Raw genomic sequence first — 24993 nt, 5'->3', positions numbered from 1 at the left:
TCCACTTTCTAACTGCAGCTCTAATTATCAACAAAAATAAACATTTTGGTATTAAAGTCCACATTAAAATATGAAACGTAACCATAGCCTACACTTTAATATTTGTGATAAACTAAAGTTCTGTAAAATCAGCCAAAAATTCAGCGAGTTCAGATAATTTGTAATTTGTGTGTAGACCCCTGGCTCCATAGACATGTAGGCATTATGAAGCCGGGCTCCCCCTGAGCATCCTGGTGGCCATGTAGACACGATTCTGGCGTCTGTGCTTGCTGTTCACTTTGTTCGGACCCCTGTTCAACTGCTTCCTAAATCAAACATTTAATCAGCCAATCACAAGGCAGAAAATCAGTGCATTTATTCTGCTGAAGTTCAAAGTGAGCATCGGAATGAGGAAGATAGATGACTGAAGTGATTTTAATGGGAATCTAGGGTCTGAAAAAGGACAAACTATCCCATGTGCAGCAGAGAAAACACCTTTGTTGATGTCAGAGGTCAAAGGAGAATGGGCAGACTGCTTCAAGCTTAACGGAAGGCGGTAGTAACTCAAATAACCACTTAATGTTGAACCTTCAATCAAATGTGCTACGGCAGCAGGAAACCATGTGTGCTGCTTCTCTCAAATAAGAGCAAGAAACTGAGGCATCACCAAAACTGCACAGTAGAGGTTCCTGCTACAACTTTGAGATGGTCAGAATTTGGTGTAAAGAAGATGAACGCATGGATCCATCCTGCTTTGTTTAACCGTCTCAGGCTATAGTAATGGTGTGGGGGATATTTCCACATGCTTTGCGTCCATGTCCATCCCTTTATGACCACAGCACTGCCATCTTCTGACGGCTATTTCCAGCAGGATAAAAAACCATGTCACAAAGCTCAAATTATCTCAAAGTGCTTTCTTGAACATGACAATGAGCTCGCTGTACCCAAACAGCTTCTACTGTCACCAGATTGAAATCCAGTAGAGTATTTACTGGAACGGGAGATTCACATCATGGATGTACCAGCAAGGTGTGCCTAATGAAGGGGCCAGCAACTGTAAATGTTTACATCTATGAGAAAAGTCCTCAGATTCTTAGATTTGAACAAGAACAAGATTAAATAAGCACCGAGATCTTTTCATTTGAACTATTTTAAGGAGATTTGCATCGTCAATAGGAACCAAACTGGCGTTTGAACAAAAAGTAACAAACTGGTTTTAATGTTTAAAAAAAATCAAAGGTCCATAAATCTTTATGATATTCCTAGTGTGTTTTTTCAATATGAAGACTTTTTACAAACCACCAAGATTACATCATCTTTGTAATCCAAGATTTTTGATTAGCTATGAGTCTCAGCAGTGACATTACCCGTTAACCCTTTGTCCACTGTGCGGCAGGATCTCTGAAAAGTTTAGACAGTAAAAAAACTGAACATGAAGAAGGAAATGTCAGTTAATGTGATCATGTGAGATAAGCAGAAATTACCGCGCTTTGAAAAGCCACAAAGCTCAAGCTGAAGGCCTCTTGTTGAAGATGTAAGTACACTTTTACAACTTTAAGAAGCTGATCTTAAAACTTGAAGGCAGTTTATTCTTGTTGGTGCATGTTAGGGGTGTGTTTTGTGTCTTTGTCATGTTGCTGTTCAGTTAACTAAAAAAAAATGCTTAAAAAATATTTCCCACAAATACTTTGTCAGAGTCACACAGAGCACGTTGACACATGCAGTGTATTTCAGTTCAGCACGCGGTCAACCCTCAATATATTTCAGTATGGAGCTGTGCCAGAATAAGTCCTGCAACCCGAATACTCACCTCAAAAGCTCTAATTACAATAAAATTTGTGCAGCTTAATGGGATGCTGTGTCTGACCTTCCATGCGTGTGCACACATATGGCAGTTGTTGTATTATTTAGTCACGTTTTACTCCCCCAGATTACAGCCACAGGCCGTGTTGTACAGGTCAGTACACTGGCAGGGAAAGGAGAGAGGACATAATGGTAAATGCTATTAATATTTAATTACAGATGATCTTTTTCACTGTAAAAATTAAATATAAAATCATCATATAAACACATACTGCTGCAAACATCTTTTAGATATTTTCATTAACCAAAAACTAGTTTTACCTGTAGCTATAATTACTGTTTCGTACTTTGCCAAATTTCGTGCAACATTTGTGAACTTGCCAGCTGTAAATGTGCAGTTTCCAAAGCGAGTGTTCGCACAAAATATTTTATTCAAATTAAGTTTTCTTGTCAGTGAGTCATTGCCATAAAAATGAAGACCTCCTCTGACATTGTTTAAACTGTTTCGTTCTTTTAGAATAAAAGTGTGTTTAAGGTTAACTCCCTCTGAAATGCTGCTTCTCAAACCTTTTCCACCTCACTGGAAAATAAAAGCAACCATCACATCTCAAAACTGAAAATGAAGCAGTCTGAGCACATGTGCTGCTGCAGCCTCTGGGTCAGCCGTCATTCAATCTTGTTGAACAGTAACTCAGAAATTAACTACATTTTTATGGTGTGTTTTTTCCTTAAAGGAGGCAGGTCGGTGTCTTATTCCTCTTTCATTTTCTTGTTTCATTGATTCTAGAAGTTTTACCAGAAACTCAGCTGAGTCTGGCAGACAGTCTGGACAGTTTAGTAACAGACTGCTAAATTCTGTCCTCCAATTGGTTTTAAAACTGAATATTTAAGGAAATATAATCCTGGTGCCTTAAAAAAAAAAAGTTTTCTTTCTTGCTTCCTGGATGGGGGCCCAACTGTGGGCCAGTGTAACCAGAATAATCTGACCCAGGTCAGACTCTAAAAACTTTCATCACAAGGAATTTCTCTGTGAAGAATTTAAAAAAATTATCAATAACTTTGAGAATTTTCTGTGTATTTCACCTTAAAAAAATCACCTTAGTTTTACTTCACGTTTCACATCGGGGTCCTCTTGCACTGGGCCCCACAGCTTCTTTCCCCTGCACGGTTTTATTTTTACTTCCTCTTTTCAGTTTTTTCTAAATTTAATACTTTTGTTAATATTCTGCACAAAGTTTACTGTAAAACCATGTCCACCTAAAATCAGCCATTCTGCTGTGCGGCAATGATTTAAGGGTGTGCAAGAATGACAGAAAAGAGAAATTAGAAATAAAGAAAAAACGTTTGTGTTCAGACATGTTGAAATGAAGTGAAAAGAAAGGAAAGGAAATGAAAACAGGGCAAGTTTAAACAGAAACATAGAAGCATAACAGGGGGCCCATATCAAGGGTTTTTTCTTTGGTGCTAACCGAGCTCATGTTGGATTCTGTGCAGAGCTCTGCAAAGTCTCAGTCTTATTTCTGTATTTAATTATGTTATTTTCTAAAAAATAAATTTAAAAAAATGAATTGTATAATTTTTTTAATTTGCGCTTTTGAAATGAGGAATGTGCTGTTTCATAACAGAAGTTTTCTTCATTACACTTTCTACAGAAAATCAAGCCACAGTAAACAACAGTACTGAAACCTGGAGAATAAATGAGGCTTACACCGTCAACAAACTTGCCCTGACTTATCTATTACAAACATTTACACAGTAAATACACAAATAAGTGACAAAGAAAATAAGCATTATATGACTGCTAAGAAATGAAAAAAATAAGGAACTCACAGAAAATCTACAAACTGTGCACAGTTATATTTTACACTTCATTTACTTTCATGTAAATTGACTGGTGCTCACAGGCCTTGATTGTAAGTACCAAAAGAATTTAAATCTCTGGGTTTAGCTATTATGACTTGTGGAAATTTCAATTTGAATTCATGTTAAAGTGGCCATCAGTAAGCTACACCACATGTTACTACTACTCTCTGTGAGGCCATAAAATAGAGAGGAAGCAGATGTAAAGGACACAGTTTTAGTGCCTGTGGTTAATATTTGACTGTTTAACAGGAAGATAGGAAAGAAACATCTGTTAAAGTGGAAAAAAATACACCACAAAGAGGTTACTGCAGAGACCAGAGAAGTTGAAATCGAGCTAAATGCTTGTTTTGACACACATTTTGTTCATTTGACTTTTAAAATGTAATTTTAAAACTTAATGAGCAGTGCGTTCTCATTATCAACAAAATTATCTGTGCTTACCGCTGTTGAGGTTATTACTCGAGAAATAAATAAACATATTACACAGAACACCTTTCTTAGAAGTAATGCAGTAGTTTACTAAAAGTTAATTTGTTACATTATTCATTATGTTACTTTCATGTTACTCTGAAAAACGACCTGAAACAAATTCTCTCATAATTACTTTTTAACAATATAAACCTAAAGGCTTCAGCCCCACATCCATCGCTGGTCCTTACAGAGTACAGAAAACATCCTCAGTGTTTCTGTGTTGACTGAATGCTTAACCTCAACAGCTAATAATGAACTCAGATGTTGGAAGTTTAACAGTGTACGAGCTCTGATTGGCTTCCATGTGTGCAGAGTCTATAGCAGGTATCGAGCAAGTTAGTGACATTAATGAACTGCTAAAGGTTGCTATGGCTTATGGTGCTTAAGAAACGTGTTGGTCCAGTTTTCACTGAAAACAGAAAAAGAGGTCGAAGTTAAAGCAAGAACTGAATTATGAAGAACAGAAGAAAATGTAAAACACACAGTGGTCTGCATCTAGTGAATTTATTCAGAAATGAATGAAAGTTATTTGACAAATTACATTTTTGCAGAAAGCATCTACACTCATTATGCAAAGAACACAGATGCACTTTTGATTTGTCATTAGTTTCAGTTTACTTCAGTTAATTCAGTCATGTTAGCTTATCGAGCTCCCAACCCAGTCCAGCCACAAAAGGCTCCAGTGAACACCTCACTAATGATGAGTCGGCTAAAAGCTTGAAGGGAAAAAAAAAAGATGCTTTTGAAAATATAAAATATGCTTACATAACTCCTCCCACTTGCACTTGCACAACTCCTGCTAGTTTCTGTTTCTTAATATAAAATTATAAATATAAATATTTTATAGCATCATGTAGGAATACGGCATTAAACAAATAATTTTCAGAAGAGAATAAGGCCAAAAACTATTATTTAAACATTTGATGGTCTCAATAACAAATGTAAGCTATGACCAGTGTATGACAATACACTACTCCACTATACACTACTTTAGTGTTTACTGTAAAAAGTTGAAATCAGCTTAGAAGTAAATGATTCTAGAAAATAGCTTCGTTTTCTAAAACATAATAAGAGTCTACTAACCTTTTGTTGAGTTAATGTTTTCTCCAGAAAATAATCCTTTTTTCCTTTTACTGTTGGTTCCACCAAACTTTTTTTTAAAAAAAAGAAGTTTGAAAGAAATCTCTGTTGTTATTGGTCAGTTTTTCCCGCGTTGGATCACTGCTGCAAAATAATTTACAGTACAGACAAATTACAGCAGTGAATGTACACTCTCCCACAATCCTTTGCTTTGTGCAGTAAAATAATGTAAAAACATTTTAGAGTATCTTATACATACATATTCCTGTAAAAATACTGTTAAATTTACTAAAACCATTTACAGTGTACTATGGCCGAGTATTAAGGCCCCAAAAGAAGAAAAAAGAGAATATAGTCAAAATTTCGAGATTAAAGTTGTTTCAAGACAAACTGCTATGCCCTCCACAACATGCCGTGTCTAGATGAATTAGTGAAACATCCTATCATGTCTGTGATGCAACAAACATCCTCTTTATTGCCTGAGGTTTTAACCATCCTCATTATGGATAAACCTGCATCTGTCCATTACCAGACTTTTCATTTTGTTCAACTCCACTCTTTCAAGATGCAGCTGCCTGCACCAGTTTTTCGTTTCAGTGTCTTTAACCTGATCAACAAATAATATGTGTTAAAAGAGAAATCTTTTTTTTCTTTGTTACAAAATCTGATATGAAGTAAGTTTTCACTAATTCATCTAAACAAGGTATTTTGTAGACAGATAAGCAGCTTTGGCAGTTTGTCCTGAAACAACAAATAAAATTTCAGCTTCTTTCTCGAAAAGATCAAAAATATATATTTTTAATGTGGCTCTAACACTCCAGTCCAATCAGCAACAGCCCCGATAGACAAAAAAAGGTGCATAAAAGAGCATAGAAACGAAAGTGAAACTCAAACAAATGCAACAACAACAAAACCCTACACACACACACTTTCTCTCTGTCTCTCTCTCTCACACACACGCACACACACACACACACACACACAGAGGGTTCCGTCTGTGCCATGCTGTAGTGCAGCAGCGAGTCTCATTGTCAGGAGAACCTTGAGAAACTTACGAATACTTGATTGAGTTATAAGAAAGAAGAAAACTCTTAGTAAGTCACCGCCTATCTTCCTGCTTTATGTCGACTTTTGTCGGGCAGAGCGATGCGTGTGTTTTTAATCAGCCGACATCTTGTTTTACTGCAGTAACTGCGCACATAAGAAGGATCATCGCAGCAGCAGATTTCACAGTTTACGGCGACTCAGTATGAACGAACTCAAACTCTGCCATCGATTATTTTTATAATTCACTATTTAGGAGCGATCGAGGGTGCTGCGTGTGTTTATCCATATGTCCACGTTTAACCCTGTAAACACTCCAGTAACGTTATAAAACCGAGTCAAATTCGCATTGTTATTCTTTTACTTCTATTTTCGATTTGACTTGCCTCATAGTATGATTGAAATAGATACTCTAACTTGTTTTTTTAATACCTGCTTCACCTTCACGCTGTCATTGATCATCCGTGTAAACAAAAGACCGTTAAAGAGGCCCTGCACTGTCGCACCAATCTTAAATCTTACCTGACATTGCAGTGATTACCAAAAATATTAGGTCTGTAAACAAAGAGTAACTTTATTGAATATTTAAAAAGTGCATTTAGTGTCTAGGAGGGTAAATAAATAAATAAAGCTACAGCTGCCACCTACAGGCTACCAGCTGTCACTGCAGCTCATCTTAGTTCAGGTTCAGGAAGAAGGATCTTTTACAGTGGAATTGCCAATAAACTGCATAAAGTCTGTACAGCTGGATTTTTATCATTTACAAACTATTCTCTGTTTTTTTTTTTCCTGTTAGTTGTGTTTCAGCTGCAGAAATGTCTGAGACAAGAAAGAGAAAACAAGCTGACTCCGCCCCCTCACTCTCCAAACAGCCAATCAGCTCCCGCAGTGGGCTGCTAGTCAGGTATGTCCGATCATAAATAAAGAAACTCTACATTGGAAAACGGTTTTTAGTGCAGTGTGGTTACAGTTTATTATCTACACAGAGCTCTCTTTGTTTAATACTTACAGATAGGTGACATATTAAAGGAAAAAGTGGCTATGTTATGCTGGCAGGATTTGGACCCCCTTAGAGGGAAGAGTCTATAAATTATTAAGGAGTTGTTCTGAGTGATAGAACATGACACGAGGTCTCACTGAATAACCTGATGAGGATGAAAATGATGTTACTCTGGTCTAACATGTTTGCCTGATCTCAAACAGCTGAGCAGCTGTGGAAAAGTTTGGGGCTTCTTGATCAGGTGAGAGGGAAATCTTTTAGGAGAATGGAGTTCACCCTCACGTAAAGTTCACAAGACACTTGATGCACTTCCTGTAACCAGCGCACCAACATATTGTTGTTTTTCCTTTCATTTGTCACCTGCCTTCACATTCCTTTTCTGCCATCCTATTAGCATTTAGCTCAGAGGTCCATCATGGATCAAGGTTCACTGTTATTTTTTTAAAGAAAAAAAAAGATTCATATCCCATTCTGAACAGTTCACAGAAGAATAGAGATGACTCTCCCGGTCCCAGCTCTGTGTCTATGAAGAGTGATGGATCCATGTACCAGCCAGCTAATTTTGGTGACAAGCAACATCAGGGGTAATCCTTATTTTGTACTTTAAAATGTTTTCCATTAATTTGTTGGAGTTATTCTTCTTTCACTTTTCCTGTAAACAAATACAATAGAAACACAGGTGGTTTCTTGTTTGTGGAATAAATACAAATATCTCCGTTTTTAGTGGAACTGAGTCCAGAGCTCCCAGTGTTGTCTCTATGAAGAGTGAAGGATCCATGTACCAGCCAGTCAACTTTGGAAAGACACAAAGGTAGAGTTTTTCTCCCCCAAAGGAATAAATTTAGCACATTAAAGATTAAGTGACAGACTGACTGACCTGCAGTTTCACATGTGGCATGTTGATTTTTCTGTATTTTTGCATGGCAATTTTATTCAGTTCAATTTTCAATTTGATCCCAATATTTACCCAGTTACCCAAATCATAGCATGCATGGAAACAAAGTGTACACTCCACCAAGACATGTTTTCACATTGAGTTTTCAAACCCATCTGAATAAGTAAACGTTCGATCCTCTTAAAAACAGCACCTATATAGGCTGTGTTCATCTTCTTTAGGAGTCACATAAAGCTCCCAGCATGCTCCTTTTTTTACAACAATCCTCTGCGTGTCATTCTTCACCACATCCATGGTCATGAGGTCTTCCTCTTTTCCTCCTGCCTGGCAGCTCTCTGTTAGAGTCCTTTGTCAAGTAAATCCACCATCCTCTCTCTGCACATGTCCAAACAATCTCAGCCTTACCTCTAACTTTGTCTCCAAACCTGAGCTGTCCCTCTGATGTATGCATGCCTGATATTGTCCATTCTGCTTACTCCCTATGAAAATATGACCATTTTCAACTCAGCCTCCTGTTTCTTTTTCAGTCACCGACTCTAAACCATACATTGTTACAGTTCTGCCATCTGCTATTTTCGTGATTGCACCTTGGTGATATATAGTCTCTGATTCTGATCTTGTAAACCTTCCCTTTAACTGCTACCCTTCTTTCACAAATTACCCATGACACTCATCTCCACCTGCTCCACCGTGCCTGCACTTTATGCTTCAGATCTCCTGTGCACTGCCTATTGCTTTGGATGGTTGACCCCAGGTATTTAAACTTTCACTTTCACTATCTCTGCATGTTTACCCTCCCACATGTCTTCCTCTCTTTCTCACCTGTTCTATCTTGTTTCTACTGACTTTCATTCCTCGTCTCATTCCTCTTCTCTCCAGGTATGCTAATTGTAATATATGATTGCACTGATTGCCGATCACGCTTCAACTGAGTCGTCCTCGGTCAGAAGGAATGGTACTCCACATTGATGTAGTTCAAATAAGTTTAATGAAGGAGAAGGCAGATGGCATAAACAGGATGAACAGGATTGGTAGGGATGTGATTGAATTACAATATATTTACATGCAGGTAAATGGGGTTTGAGTGTGTGTGTGTGTGTGTGTGTGTGTGTGTGTGTGTGTGTGTGTGTGTGGTCATCTGTAAACAGAAAAATTAATTTGTGTATTAACCACTATGTAAAACACTGCTTATACAATACTGTGGGTTTTCAGCGTAATGTTATACCATCTGTAATATAACAACATGGCCACTAGATGGCACCCTAAGACCATAAATGAATTTTCTGCCCGTGTGTGTGTGTGTGTATACATATATCTATCTATCTATCTATCTATCTATCTATCTATATATATATCTATATATCTATATATCTATATATATATAGATATATCTGTTAGCAAACAGGACCTCTACAGGTTACAACTACTCAGGCAATAACCATAAAGATAGTTACATCCACTCACAGCTACAATAGTAAGTCATATATGAAATGGAATATGGGCTAAAACCAAGGCTGCCTGTAGTAGCCCAAAGCCGCATCTTAGCGATAGCAATGGGACTAGCTACTTAGCAAATAACACAGATAAAGTCAAACCTACAATACTCACGTGGTAACCACGCACACAGTTTTAACTCACAAAGGAATGCAAGTAAATACGTTACACCTCCGACACACCTCTCAGCACCGCACTGAACATGTTCCCATCCAAAGTATAATACTGAGGAGTAGACTTTTAGCACTAATAGTCAGAGGATTAGCGTACCTCCACCTCTCCTGGTTCCTTCCCACTTGTTCCCTACTCTCACTACAGATCACAAAGTTGTGTATGAGCATCATAGTGATGGTAAATTTGATTCTTTTTACTGAATCGAGTTTGAATGAGTCACTCACCAAATTGAATCGAATTTTTGCATCATTTGAGTCACTTAGTTGCCCAGAGAGTGCAAAAAATGTACATTTTCACTCAAACCTAATTTGTTTCTCTTTTCATGGAGGAAAAACAAGGAAAAAAATTCTAAAGGGAACATTTATTTTATTTATTTTTATTTTATTTTTATTTTCTTCAAATGTGTCAAATATATATTTTCTCATGTAAATGTCCACTGAGCTGTGAGCCAGGGGGCGGTAATGCGCCTTAACATTAGTTGCCAACCAAGAAGAAGAAGCTGTGAGCCAGGAGGGAGGGGGTGAGTGAGTCCTGAGTGATTCGCTCATGCTACGATTCAGATTTTGATTCCTTGAAAAAGTTATAATCATTTCACCTTAAGAAGCATAATACAAAACTGGATTAGATTTCAGAGTACTCACAGTCACTTTGGTGGAGTAATGCTTAATGCTTCATTAAATTTAGCCTAACAATAGTGTATCTGATGAAAAAATAAATCTTCAAGGGCCCCAAATTTGATGAGACAATGTGCTCTTCAACTGTCCGTGTTGTTAAGTGCAGCTGTTCAGCACGTTTTAGCTGCATGGGATTTTACCAGGAAAACCCTTTGCTTTCATACAGAAACATTACACTAAATCTAGTTTGCTCGTGAACACAAAGGCAGACTTTTTGGAATAATGTCGTAGAACAGATTAATTGAGAAACAGTTATGTGGCCTCAATAGATATTGGCACACAATAGATAGCTTTTTCAAAGAAAAACCTTGATCTAGTAACAACAGTGAGCTTTCATGCAGAATATAGATCAATGTTTTCCAACAGTCACAAATTAGATTATGAATTCTGCATCGTGTGACAAAATACTTGAAGAACCTGGAGGTCTTTTCAACAGGGTCTAGATTAATCCTGCTAAAGGGGCAACATTAGTTTCTGCTGAGGAATATTACGGTTGATATTTGTGAACTCTAAACGGATGCAGATGCAGACTGAGTGAACGTTGATGGTGTATGAAGGTGATGTTTTAAGGCTGTTTATTTTCCATAGCAATATAGATAGAAATCTCCAGACCAACAGGTTTCTGAATACAGGAGAATAATTTCTTTGTTTGTAGATCAAATGCTGCCTCAGATACAGTCATATCACTGTGTGTGATGCACAATAATAACGAAATGTTTTCTTCATCTCCCATCTAATCCAGCTGTCCAGTGTGTAAGGAGGTTTTAAAGGATCCAGTCCAGTTCATGTGTGGACATGAGTCCTGCAAACAGTGTGTAAGTTCAGATCAGTCTGATTCACCAGCAGAGGACTCCTGTCCACAGTGTGGAAAGAAATCCAGAATAACATTGAAAAGCTTGAAAGATACTGAAGATGACAATGGTAAGTATTAAGAATTTGTATAACTACTATGAGAAAAGTTTTAAACTCTTATTAGATGTAAAATGAGTTTGAGCGGTATTTTGAATGTTTGAATATTTGGGATTTTCTTGTTAATAAAACATCTCTTTTATACACAGTTTTTTAGGTGTGTAGGGTTCTTTTTAATTGGTGAATTTTCTGGATTTTAATTTTTTTTTCATCTTACCCAAAATTTAAACAATTAAACCAATGAAAACTTTAATTTCAAGATTTGTTCTCTTTGTCATTTTGTGATTTTGCATTTTTACCATTTAAAAAAATGAAATCATTTGGTATTAACAATGTAATTTTGGGCTTGTTCATCTTGCATTTCATTGTTACAGATGACATCAAACTGTTTGAGGCAAAGAAGACATGGAAAGAAGCGATGCAAAAGAAATTTTTTTTGGTGTCTGAAGGTAATGGTGACAAGCCAAGTCCTTTGAACAACATCTATACAGAGCTCTACATCACCACTGGGGAGAGTGAAGGGCCTCGTACAGAGCATGAGTTCAGATATGGCACAAGTAAACTGGAAACGTGTTCATCAGTCAGTCTGAGTGACATCTTCAGACCGTTGCCTGATCAAGACAAACCTCACAGAACAGTTGTGACGAAGGGCGTCGCAGGAATTGGAAAATCATTTTCTGTGCAGAAGTTGATTCTTGACTGGGCCGAAGAGAAGGCAAACCAGGATGTAGACTTTGTTTTCAGTCTTGCTTTCAGAGAGCTGAATTTGATTACAGGTGAAAAAAGCCTACATGAGCTCCTGACTTTATTTCACCCCACACTGTCTGATCTCAAAGATTCAGTGGACTATACCAAAACCAAGACTGTCCTGATCCTGGACGGTCTGGATGAAAGCAGGTTTCAGCTGGACTTTGAAGGCATTAAGTCTATAACATCTGTCAAGGAAGCAGCACCTGTGAGGGATCTCCTAGCAAACATCATCCAGGGTAAGCTTCTTCCTGATGCAAACCTCTGGATTACTTCCCGTCCAGCAGCAGCCAATCAGATCCCTGCTGAGCATGTTGACATGGTGACAGAGATAAGAGGGTTCAATGACTCACAAAAAGCTGAATACTTCAGGAGGAGGTTTAGTCATGATCCAGATCTTGCTGAAAGGATCATTAAACATATTCAGTCTTCACAGAGTCTCGACAACATGTGTCAGATCCCGATCTTCTGCTGGATTTCTGCAGTGTTATTCCAGGAAGTCTTTGGAGGAGACGAGAAAACTGAAATTCCTCAAACTCTTACAGAAATGATGGCACACTTTCTCTGTGTCCAAACAAAACACAGAAGTAGAAAATATGACAAGGACGTTGAGACAAACAAAGAGAAGCTTCTGAAAACACAGAGGAAATTTCTTCTGAAACTCGGCAAGCTTGCATTTGATCAGCTGCTGAAGAAAAATCTTATCTTCTATGAGGAAGATCTGGAGGCCTGTGGCATTGATGTTAAAGCAGCATCCATTGACTCTGGATTTTGCACCACAGTTCTTCGGGAAGAAAAAATAATTTTACAGAAAAATGTCTTCTTCTTTGTGCATCTGACTGTGCAGGAGTTCTTTGCAGCTCTCTACATCTATGACTGTTTCATTAACAATGATACTAAAGATCTCAGCATCTTCTTTGATGTAAAGGGCAAGGAGCATACTTTAATTGAACTTCTTAAAATAACAGTAGACAAAGTGCTGGAGAAGAAAAATGGCCACCTGGACTTCTTCCTGAGATTCCTCCTTGGCCTCATGGCTGAACCCAATCACAGAGTCCTTCATGGTCTGCTGACTCCAACAGATCGAAGCCAAGATACTGACAAGAAAATGTTGACTCACATCAAATCTATGCGAAGGAAGAACCTCTCTCCAGACAGCTGCATCAACCTTTTCCAGACTATGGTCGAGATGAGAGATCACAAAGTCAAAGATGAGATTCAGAAATATCTCGCACTGTCAGATCATTCAAAAACAGAGTTGACTCCCCTGCACTGCTCTGCACTGGCCTACATGCTGCAGGCATCAAAGAATGATCTGGAACTCTTGGACTTAAAGAGTTACAACACATCAGATGAGGGCAGACGGAGGCTGATACCAGCAGTGAGGAGCAGCAAAAAGGCCTTGTAAGTTTTTTTCACTCTTGTTTGTGAGATAAACTCTTCACCCTTAAATAATTTCAGCGAACTGGACTATTAGCCAGAATGCAAAAGAGGAAGGAGAGGGGACAAGTCCTCTGTATTACAAATGGCAATCACATGGTTGGCCATTAAGTATCTTTAAACATGCCTTTTCTTTACATCTATCTGTTTCTATAAAAATTAATAAACACCCATCACCCTCCATAGACTAGCAGACTGTAAAGTAAGTGAAGAGTGGGTTGATCATCTGGTCGCTGCTCTCAAATACCCCTTCTCACCGCTAAGAGATCTGGACCTGAGCAACAATGACCTGAAAGATTCAGGAGTGGAGCTGCTCTCTAAAGGACTGTTGAGTCAGTGCTGCAGACTGGAAACTCTGAGGTACATTACATGTTTATGTATCATAATATAAACATAGACAACCCATCCAACCTCCTACAAAGTGAAACAGATATCACCTGGCAGAAGTTATTTTAGCACAGGTCCTGTTCTTCATAGCATCTGCCCTGTAAATACTCATTCCTGCAGTCATTTAGTCTTTCAGCGATGCAACAGATGTAGTCCTGCTGATGGATTTCTAAATCTTCTAAAAGCTGCATTTATATGTATCAAACTATTCTTTTCTCAGGTTATCTGGGTGTCTGGTGACAGAACAAGGCTGTGATTATTTGGTCAAAGCTCTGAAGTTAAACCCCTCACATCTGAAAGAGTTGGACCTGAGTTACAACTATCCAGGAGAATATGGAGAGAAGAAGCTCTCTGAGCTGAGGAATGATCCACAATACCGGCTCAGCCAAGTCAAGTAATGTTTTCCTTTATCATGCACTGTTTGGAAAATGGTCCCCAAGCTCAAAGCAAGCACGGAAACACCCCAGGAAGCTGTTTGACAAGTTTTTTAATGGATGAGAGCCAGCTCAAAATGTTCTGTTAGTCTTCATCGCAAAATGCTTTCTATTTCCTGTTAACGATTGAGAATAAGTTTATTTCCCTCTTGTAGCCCTTGAACAAACTAAAAATAGTAATAATAATAATAACAGCTAGTTAACAAACAAACAGAACACATCACTATATTATTATTATTATTTCTATATGTACCATTTACAAGAAGATGCATCACAATGAGGAGAAGAAAGTCTGATCTTAATCTAAAGTGTTTTAAACTTTAGTTTTTGCTTTTTCACCACCTAAAGATTAGAGCACCGCCACCTTTTTACTGGAGTTTCGTGCTGTAATACTCGTAGAGTGATACAGAGTAATTTTCTGTTTCCTAACAAGTCAAGTACCCTGGTTGTTACTCAAAAAAGTAACATACTTTTCTTAAACGTAATGGAGTATTTTACTTAATCACCCACTGAAGAAGGTAATTTGTTACACCTCTTATTACATTACTACCAAACAAATCCCTACACTGTCTTTCTTTTAATGAGTACAGGCACAAAGTCGACAACACAAAGCAAAGCTTGGACTACAGTAAATTTAATACATCAACCTGTATGGATAGAAATTAAAGCTAAAATGCTGCAATCCTGAATAATCATCACCTCTGTTACCTGGTGAAGATCAGACTCCAGCATGCACTCAGCTTTATCATCACTCTTTTTTCTTGGCCAGCAAGAGACCAATATTGGATGTTGGGTGGTGAACAGAATAGATGCACATATTACTAATTAATAGTTCCATTTCTATTTCTTAAACTCAATTTCCTCCACAGTTTTGAACATGGTGGAAGTCACCGGATACACCCAGGATTGAAGAAATGTGAGTATCTACAGGAATCTGTTGAATGTTTCAATGTCTGAATTCTAGAGGCATTAAGATGCTACAGGACTTAATTACAACATGCTCATTTCAGGTTAATGTGGCAGAACTTTTGTTTTAAAGCAGCTTTCCTTGTTTCACCTGAGCTTCCAGCGAGGAGCCTCCCTCAGTCTCTACCACACACCACCACAGTCACCATCAGTTTCAGTGGGTCCTCTTTACATAGTGTTTTCTGTAAGAGAGGATTTAGACTTATTAGAATAGAATAGAATAGAATAGAATAGAATAGAATTCAACTTTATTGTCATTGCACATGCACAGGTACAGGGCAACGAAATGCAGTTTGCATCCATCCAGAAGTGCTTTAGTGATATAGATATATTACAATATGTATTAGCAATAGTATAGATATGAAAGTATATTACAGAAATGGGTCTATTATGGTATGTTATAATGTACACGGTATGAAGTATGTTGTGAATATTCTATAACTATAAGTATGTACAGGCTGTAGTGAGTACAAGCTATGTACAGGCTATGAACAGGATATAAATATGAAGAACTATACAGAATATGAAATAAATAACTTTACAGAAATCTGAAATATACAGCTATACAGAAATGGGAACTATGCAAGTTGTAAACAGTTGTAGGATTATTAGATCTAATGGTACATGTAAAAATACTGGATATTAAAGGACAGCAATAAAATATTAAGAATCGTAGAAATACATTGTTTCTTTTTAAGCTCAATTCCATGTACATTAACTTCATTGTAATGGATTTTAAACATTCCTGTCATGGTTCTGCCTTTAAGAGGAAAAATAAACATCACTCGTGTATTCAGAAATGTTATTTTGAGAAGAATGTTGACTTTTAACTCAGGAACAACTTTCTTTTGATGGATTTTTTTTTAAAATTACTGCCCAACAGCTCTGTACTTCATACTGCCAGTGGTGGACAAATGGTATACTATTAAAGTCTTTACTGACTATATAAGTGTTTTCTTACCTCCAGATGCCTGCGAGCTCAGTCTGAACTCCAGCACAGCTCACAAGAACCTGCTGCTCTCTGAAGACAAAAGAAAAGTGACCTGGGTGGAGGAGGAGCAGGCTTATCCTGATCATACAGAGAGGTTTGATTGCTGTCAGCAAGTGCTGTGTGAGCAGGGACTAAAAGAGCGCTGCTACCTGGAGATGGAGGTGTCAGAGCCCTTATGTGTTGGGTTAACATACAGAAGCATTGGCAGGAAAGGAGATGTGGATGACTGCAAGCTGGGAAAAAACAACAAGTCTTGGTGTCTGATTTGCTCTGATGATGGTTGTTTTGTTCAGCACAACAAAGAGAAGGTCTGTGTATCATCTCAGTGTTTGCGCTGCAGTCGGGTTGGAGTGTATCTGGATTGGGAAGCTGGCACTTTGTCCTTTTACAGAGTTTTTTCTGGTAGCCTCATTCACCTCCACACCTTCAAAACAACCTTCACTGATCCCCTCTACCCTGCCGTTGAACTTCACACCCGTTCCTCTGTATTGTTTTGTCAGCTACCGTAGAAAGAAGTTTCACTGTAGGTTAGAAAATGAATGCCTGCTAAACAACTTCAGGAAGGCTAGACATCAGTTGAAGCCTGAGCACTGTGGAGAAGGCTGTAGCTCAGGTGGTAGCGCAGGTTACCTAGTAATTACAAGGATGGCGGTTCAATCTTAGTCTGCTTCAGCCTGCATGCCAACTATCCTGGGATAAGATACTAACTCCGCCCTCTCTGACACTCCGCACCTGTTGGAGTGTGAATGTTAGGTAGAAAGAGCAGAGAAGTAGTGCTTTTGTGAATGGGTGAAGAAGACAAGTGCTTTGAGTGCTCCAATAGAGCAGAAATGTGGTGTATAGGAACCAGTTCATTATCTTTATCAAACAGACAAACACAAGGTCAAAAAAGTTGCCCTCTTGAAGTGATCAGTTGATCCTGCAGAGAGGATGAGACAAGAAAACATGTGCTCACTATTCTGATAGTAACCTTGTTTTATAAACATAACCTTAAGTATGAATATGTATATATGGTTATTTTGGTGACACATATAGTTTTTAAAGTGATGAAAAATGGTTTTTTAAGAAGTGCGTGATTTCTTGACAGATTAAGTTAAATAAATAAAAATTTGGTTCATTTGAGGAAAATGAACATCCATAGATAATTTTCATTTCACTTTTATTTTAAACCCTCAACTGCTTGATTGCAAAATAGCTACACTTTTAGCCAACACATCTATATGGATACTGTCAATACTGTCATAAAATGTCAAGAATAAACTCTCCTGAATCTGGAATAGTGCCCAAGTTGTGGAAAAGGGCGTGGAGCTCCTGTCTTCACTAAGTGGCCTAACAGTTTTTATGCTACATATAAAATATTATATGTAATGTGAGTTATTTATATGACTCATCATAATGAAACATGATTTCTAAAACCACATATTTGTCACACAGGACTGGGAAAATAATGTTAGCATTGAGTTTGACAGTGTGGTAAACAACAGAATAGACTAGTAGCCGAACAGCCAGGAAGCAGGCAGGTGGTTGATAGCAGATCTTCTTTCTTGTACTTACACATAAGCCACATTGTTAATTTTCTAGTTTACCTGCAGTTTACCGCAGCCCAGGTTAAGTCTACACACTGGCTGTTACCTGTTGGTGTAGATCTCATTTTAAACATATTATCTTTTGAATGAATGCGTTTGTATTACATACTTTCTTTAGCAGACCAACATGCTTACAGTATCAGTGCTAAAAAAGTGTTTTACATGAAGTGTATACTATATTTATTTACAGCTAAAGGGAGTGTTGTTAGTTTGAAATATAACCACCCTGAGGAAAAAAGTGTTTGTCTCTTGGTTTCCAGCTCACAATATTTTATATCAAAATTATACTCAAAGTTTTGAAACAAGTGTGTTGTAGGAAAAAATGATTCCTCACATTAAAGTTTTGAGATACATTAACGAGGTAAATATGGTCGAGTCTCACTACTTTAAAAGCATTATGTCAGTGTTGATTTGATAGCTTAAGCTGCTCTCTCGGGATGAAGTAAAAGTGGAGCAAGCAGCAAAGTTGCACTAGTATATAAGAAATGTTAATTCCTTATGTACTAGTCCTTATGTACTTAAGATAAGCTTTTATCTTAAGTATTAGTCTGGTTCTTTTATGTCGATTTGAATGTAAAGTATATAATAAAGCAGAGAATAAAAGATACCTTAGCAGTGTGTGTGTGTGTTTTTTTTTTTTTTTTTTTTTTTTTTTTTTTTTTTTTTTGCCTGTCCCGTTTGGCTCTTTTGCCATCAGAATTGTTGTCTAAAGGCAAAGAAAGATGCCCAACGGATTTACTTTACCAAACTGACCATCCCAGCCTTGCCGTAATGGTCCATTTGATTCACCTTTTATTGTTTATTTTATTTTCACTTACTGAATACAGGACAGACTTGACTGGGGGAAAGAAGGGGAGAAAGAAAGAGGGAAAGAGAAACAGCTGAGAAGAGGGACGGGGGAGAAGGGCAAAAGACAAAAACCAACAGGACGGGCAGAGAAAAAAAAATGCATATATCAATCACCTGGGTCACCTGCTGAGAAAGAAAAAAGAAAACAAGCAGAAGAGAACAAGAGTAATAGAATAAACAACATCACAATGATATATGGGAATATGACAGTAAATACTAAATGTTAAACATTATTGTGCAGCACATAAGATCAACAGCACACAGTGTGCTTTGAGGTAGGAGCCAAAAAGGGTGTAGTTTGTGGGTGTGATCACCCGTGTGTACACCTGTGAGCATGGACGCGCTTGTTTTTTGTTTTTTAAAAGGTTCCTTCATGTAATAATCTGCTAGAGGGTGTGGGGGGGCCACAGCCCCGTCCTCCAGGGCGTGAAGCAGGTGTGGAGGAGATCAAAACTCCAGACATCCAGAGGCCCCCAGAACACAAGAGACCAAGGAAGACCAACAGAGGGGCAGCTGCGCCACTGTCCCGGAAAGAGCTGAGGAGAGTCCCAGATGAGGGCTCACTCAGCAGCCGCGGAGCAGAAGCCAGGGGGAGTTGCAGTGACCCACCTCCGAAGTGGCCCGAGCGAGCCCCAGGCTCCAGGCCCCGATAAGCGGCCGCCAAGGAGTGAGCCGGTGTGTACCTGGACGCCCATCCCCGGACACAAAGAACCACCAACGCACCGATGTCTGAGGGAGTCCGCCACTGGCAGGGGAAGTGGTGGTAGGGGGAGATAGGCCTCCAAACCTTGGAGGGCCTGAGATGTCCCCAGAGAGGTGGCGCCTGACACCCAACCTGACATATAGACACAGACATACAGGCACACACAGATACAAACATCCATTCCCACCCTCATGCTCTCATATGCACTTACTCCACACTCAACCAACGTGGAGACAGACATAAAGAGACGTTGTACACACGATCACACTCCCCAAGCGTACTCTACGAACCGGGTCTAGGTGTCCCCGCCCCTGGAGGAGGGAACTGCACCCAGACCCAGGTGGTGTTTCCCTTTTCCCTGCGGTGGGGGGAGGCAGACCGCCCCGACTCCGCAGCAGCAGGAAGGCTCCACACTCCAGACCGCAGTCGGACGGCCAACTCCTCCTCCTAGTCCTAGCCCCCCTGCTCCAGCAGGTCGCAGAGAATGGGGGTGAGAGAAGACTCCAAACCTCCCTCCACCCGCTCATTGTAGTGTTGATGCATGTGTGTTCTAAGGTGCAATTAAAACCCAGGAGGGCATGGAGCTACCTGCCAGAGAGCAGCAGGTAAGCGCATAGTCCCTCCTGCTGGCCCTCAATGTCTACGTGTATTTAAAATTGAGAGGTGGGCAACGATGCCAGGGGTGGGGTGTACACCCTGATGGTACTTTGGACTCCGTGTATCGTGCCCACCCCCAAGATCCTATATGTATGTGTAATGAGAGTGTGAGTAATGTGAATGTCTAAGTTGTGGGATAAAATTGAGGCAGAGGCAGCCAGAAGGGGACCGGGGGGTAGCCTCCTCTGCACCCTGGTGACATACCCCTACTCCAAGGCCCTGCATGTGTGGGTGGTTGTGGTGGAGCGGGAAGAGGGAGGCAGCTGGAGATGGGGAGGGAAGGAAGGGAGGGGCAAGTGTGTTTCTTTTTTGATTGGCAGCAAGTTTGTTCCCCTTCCTCTGATGTTAGACTGATGAAAAACTGCTTTTAATATTTTCTATATGTACATTTAGTTTTAAATGTGCTTTTTAAAAAATAGACTGGAATATTAAAGTAATCTGTACCATCAAGTGCTGCTGTTCTGTTAACTTTTGCAATATCTTTTCAGCACCTCAGGTTTCTTCAAGAGGCTGTGACCTACCTGGTTAAATGCGGATTTGACTGGCACACAGTGGTACAGGTTGGTATCACATAAATCAGTGATGTCTGTTTATTAAAAAAAACCCCCAAAGAAACAGCTACAGTCAGGTAGCAGCTGTTTAGCAGATAAAGTAGTACCCAGGAGTAAGGGAGGTACACTGAAAGCAACTGTATTAACTGAGTTTTGATGAAATTTGGAAAATTTAAAGCTCTGAAAACACAGGAATTTATCTAAATATGTTCAAACAATATTTAGGTGTATTTGTTCAAATATACACATCCTTACAATGCACTACATCTTAATCCTAAAATATTTTTGATGTTCTCACCAGAATTCAGTTCATTCATACATACATAATATACACAATCTGGCAGGCGGCAGTGGTGTAGATCATCTACTGACAGACTATTCACATTGTTCTCAGTGTCAAAATTCTGTCCCTTTTCTACAAGCCTCATTCACTGTGTGATCAAAGAGCAGCATAACTGTGTTTTGTACCCATGCTACTTAAACATAACACCACCAGTTAACTGCCAAACACGTCCTGGTTTGTTTCCTGTGGGAACTGTTTCCTTTTGAAATTCCCTTCTTTACTTAACTGTAACGTAGCGTGGCCCGCTAGCTCGCAGTGTCTGGAGTAAAAGAGTCCAGCCAAGGCTCTGTGTAATCCAAACAGCGTGAGATGATTAAATTTGCCCCTGCTTTCTCATATACCTCATTGCCCTTTGCAAAGTTTTAACTCTACATCATAGGAAAAGGTTGGGATAGGAAATGGATTTGGCCACTGTGAAGTGCTACGCATGTAGGTCTGGTGCATTTTCCTCCCAAATGAGGTGCAACACTGCCCGTTCAGCAGGTAGCTCATTAATATCCATCAGGTTGCAAAGTGCATTCCCAAAATCTGGGTCTTCATATTGTATTGCAAAATTACCTTCAAGTCCAAGCTTTGCTTGTATGGCATTATTTTTGTGCCACTGTCCTGAGGGCACGTACAAGAAATTTGCAGGTGCAAGTGTTGCATTTTGAGGAGAAATTTCTTTCGAGCGAAGAACAGTTTGAGTGAACAAAACTCATTGCTGCGTGCAAAAAATGTATTTCAGTGTTTGCTATTATCCATACATCTCCGAAAACATTAGAGCACTTATGCAAATATGTGATGTCTTGATAAGACACCATTCTCGCATGAAAATATCTTAAAATTTATTTTGTGACCCAGAAAGAGAAATATTTCAAACTCCGCCACTCTGTGTTCCTCCACCACTGCCTCATTTGAGGTTTGGACAAAATGGATTCTGGGATATTGCATTTTGTCATTTCGAGCTGATCGGAGACGAAAACGGCCAATCAGATTTTTTTGCATCCAAGTCTGTGATTGGCTGGTTTTGTGGCACAAATATAACGGTGTACAGAAAGAGTTGAGCGTGCACGGGCAGAAATGTTGAGAGCACAACCAACACATTGCGAGCAAGCACAAATGCAAAAATTGAGTGAGAGGGGCTGCTATTGTGTGTGTGTATGGATAATAGCAAACACTGTCATATATTTTTGCACGCAGCAATGAGTTTTGCTCACTCAAATGTAGCTGTCCTTCGCTCAAAATAAATTTCTCCTCAAAATGCAACACTTGCACCTGCAATTTCTTTTTTACGTGCACTCAATTTTTTTTTACGTGCGCTCAGAATAGTGGCACAAAAATAACGCCATATACTTGTAGTTCATCTTGAAGCTGCTTCACAGATTCTGGAACAGTGGACAGTTGGATTTTTCTGATAAGTTTTGAACTGACGGGGACTCGCAGTAACAGGGCCTGTGAAGACAAACCAAAAAAGGCCGCAATTCTAAATAATTGACAAATTCAAAGTAATCAACTGAAAACTATTTAAGAATAATACACTGGCTTGCAAAAGTATCCGGCCCCATGAACTTTTCCACATTTTGGCACATTACAGCCACAAACATGAATCAATTTTATGGGAATTCCACGTGAAAGACCAAAATCAAAGTGGTGCACACGTGAGAAGTGGAACGAAAATCATACATGGTTCCAAACATTTTTTACAAATAAATAACTGAAAAGTGGGGTGTGCGTAATTATTTATGGGCAGGAATCCTTTTTCTCTCCTGAATTTGCCCCTAAATGTTACATGTCTCACTGTCTATCCCTTTTTTTGCTGCCTAACCTGACCTGCCTCCCCAGTGTAAGTCTGTATATTGTATGTATTGTCTGTATGGTCGACTTGGTCATCTTTTCAGCTGCAGCTGACAAATAAAATCCTTATCCTTATATAACTTTGTTGTTTGCAAAACTTGTGCATAATTTTAACACATTTACAATTTCCATTTGCATTTCAAGTAATGAAAATGATTCGTTAAGTACTTTTGTGGTTTTTATAGTAAAAAATATCACTCGCTTTTACTACTCAGATTTTAAGTTTTTTATCTGAATTTAGATCAATTGTGCTAATACAGCTAATATCTGAAACTTAAAATTTCAGATATTTGAGGTTGTGCTGAAAATAATAATGCAAAATAAGGCAAAAAAAAGTTTTTTAAAGGTGAAATATAGAGGTAAAATCAAAAGTAGTCAAAAATGGCCAATTATACCCTGAACCCCAGAGCGTTAAACATCATCTTAAGACTCATTTATGACTGGCTTTTAACTAGATTTGTGTCGTATGTTTGATTCTGCTCTTTTATGTTTTTCCTTTTTATATTATTGTGAACCACTGTGTGGTTTTTATCCCGTGAAGTGTGCTATACAAATCAATAAATCAATGTAATTGTTGCTTTTATTAAACTTTTTATTAAACTTAAAATTCAGAGTTACAGCATTCATATCAAAAGAACAAATCAATTTCCTATCTCTCTTTTTGTTTAAGGAGTGTGATATGTTTTATTACACGTCACACAAGCTATCTTTGTGAAGATCAAAAAGATAGTTATATAAGTCTATGTGTTTGGGTGTGTCTTTAGAGGTCATGTGATTTCATAGAACTGGGGAAGTTTCAGCTACACAGAAAGTGAAGGCAAAGGCTTGTTCTTATGGTGAACTTCTCTCTGGCTTTACAGTATGTAAAGTTTCTCTTCATGTAAAGCTGCAGTGCTTCAGGCTCAAGACTGATTTCTCATTCATTCTCGCTCATTCACAGGTAAGAAATTAGAAATAATGTGTTCTTTAATCCCCCCCCCCCCCTTTTTTTTTTTCTTTTTACTTTCAGTTTGGTTAAAGAAAAAAGTGAAAGGTGGCATTTTTTACAAGGAAGGAGGGAGATGCAAGAATATTTTTCTGCTCAAAAACAGTCGCTTTATTGAAAATTGATTACAGTATGATAACAGAAGTTACATTTATTTTTCTCTGTTTGATTTAGCCTACTTGCTAACTCTCAAACCTGTTAACATACTGTCACAGTAAAATAAATTAATTTTTCAACACTGATAAACTGTAAGGTGTAATGCAGGGTTTTACATTAAATTAAAGTAGTCACACATATAATATGCTTATTGTGCATAACAATGTGCATTAATAGCATTAACACCTTTGCTAATAATACAACATATTGTCAAAATGCAGACACTGTGAAAGTGGGTGTGAGGTTTCATTTAAAATAAACATTAATTTCAAGTGTTATTTCTTTTGTGGTCATGTATTGATTGCACTCAGAGGTCTGTCTGTTTGAGTGTGTGTATGTGTGTCTGATGTCACGTGATTTCATAGAAAGGGCACAAGTTCAGCTAAACAATTATTATTTAACTAGGAAGTCAAGGGAATGTAAAGGGTTGCTATCATTTTCATTTTCCACTTAAATTTACTGTGTTAATCTTTTTTGTGTGTTTTCAGAAATTCTTCCTTGTCTATGAAGATTTATAAAAGCAGCATTCTCAACATTGACTTCTCATCTGTTTTCTTTGGTCATTGGCAAACCTAAATACACAGGTAAGAAAACTAATGATGATCATTACCTTTTGTTTACATAGCATGTTTTTATATAAGGTAACATTACTAGTTAGTTAGTAACTAACTAACTAGTAATTCTTTATGTACTTTTGTTACAAATTTGTTACATAAGGTAACATTTGCGACCAAATTGGTCGCACTCTAGAGCCCTGCTATGGTTTAGATTGTGAACCATGTCTTTTATTTGCCATACATAATGCAATGAATTTATTATTCATTGCATGATGTCTTTGTTTGTTTTACAGATTTTACACAATGAAGTTGTATATAGTCAGATGTTTGTGTGGATGTGGATGTTTCAGTCCTATGAAAACTAAAGCTAAACACGTTAAGAAATAGTCATAGAGTCCCTGTATATGCATTTGCTCTTT

General features: G+C 38.4%; 1 protein-coding gene and 1 long non-coding RNA gene across 2 annotated transcripts in view; one reads left to right on the top strand and one right to left on the bottom strand.

The window, feature by feature from the left end:
- Positions 1-24993, bottom strand: part of LOC308401828 — a 226244-nt gene that overhangs the window by 132554 nt on the left and 68697 nt on the right. The window lies entirely within an intron of this gene.
- On the top strand, positions 6153-24540 carry LOC308400728 (NLR family CARD domain-containing protein 3-like). The gene is made up of 13 exons (XM_080888644.1): positions 6153-6290; positions 7037-7144; positions 7720-7824; positions 7965-8051; positions 11220-11398; positions 11761-13537; positions 13760-13933; positions 14181-14354; positions 15264-15310; positions 16328-16445; positions 20635-20706; positions 23737-23816; positions 24506-24540. Exons 2-11 carry the CDS (start codon positions 7056-7058, stop codon positions 20660-20662), a joined length of 2778 nt encoding a protein of 925 aa, XP_080744770.1. The 5' UTR covers positions 6153-6290; positions 7037-7055; the 3' UTR covers positions 20663-20706; positions 23737-23816; positions 24506-24540.

This window comes from Rhamphochromis sp. 'chilingali' (assembly GCF_963969265.1).
Source record: "Rhamphochromis sp. 'chilingali' genome assembly, chromosome: 1".
NCBI lineage: Eukaryota > Metazoa > Chordata > Actinopteri > Cichliformes > Cichlidae > Rhamphochromis > Rhamphochromis sp. 'chilingali'.
The sequence above is the reverse complement of the archived record's forward strand: the minus strand, read 5'-3'. Positions and strand labels throughout refer to the sequence as shown.

Excerpts from the sequence above, each read along its gene's own strand:
- LOC308400728 (XM_080888644.1), top strand. The coding sequence starts at position 7,056 with ATGTCTGAGACAAGAAAGAGAAAACAAGCTGACTCCGCCCCCTCACTC. Across the intron at positions 8,052-11,219 it reads AACTTTGGAAAGACACAAAG|CTGTCCAGTGTGTAAGGAGG; the intron begins GTAGAGTTTTTC and ends CATCTAATCCAG. Across the intron at positions 16,446-20,634 it reads TATCCTGATCATACAGAGAG|CACCTCAGGTTTCTTCAAGA; the intron begins GTTTGATTGCTG and ends ATATCTTTTCAG.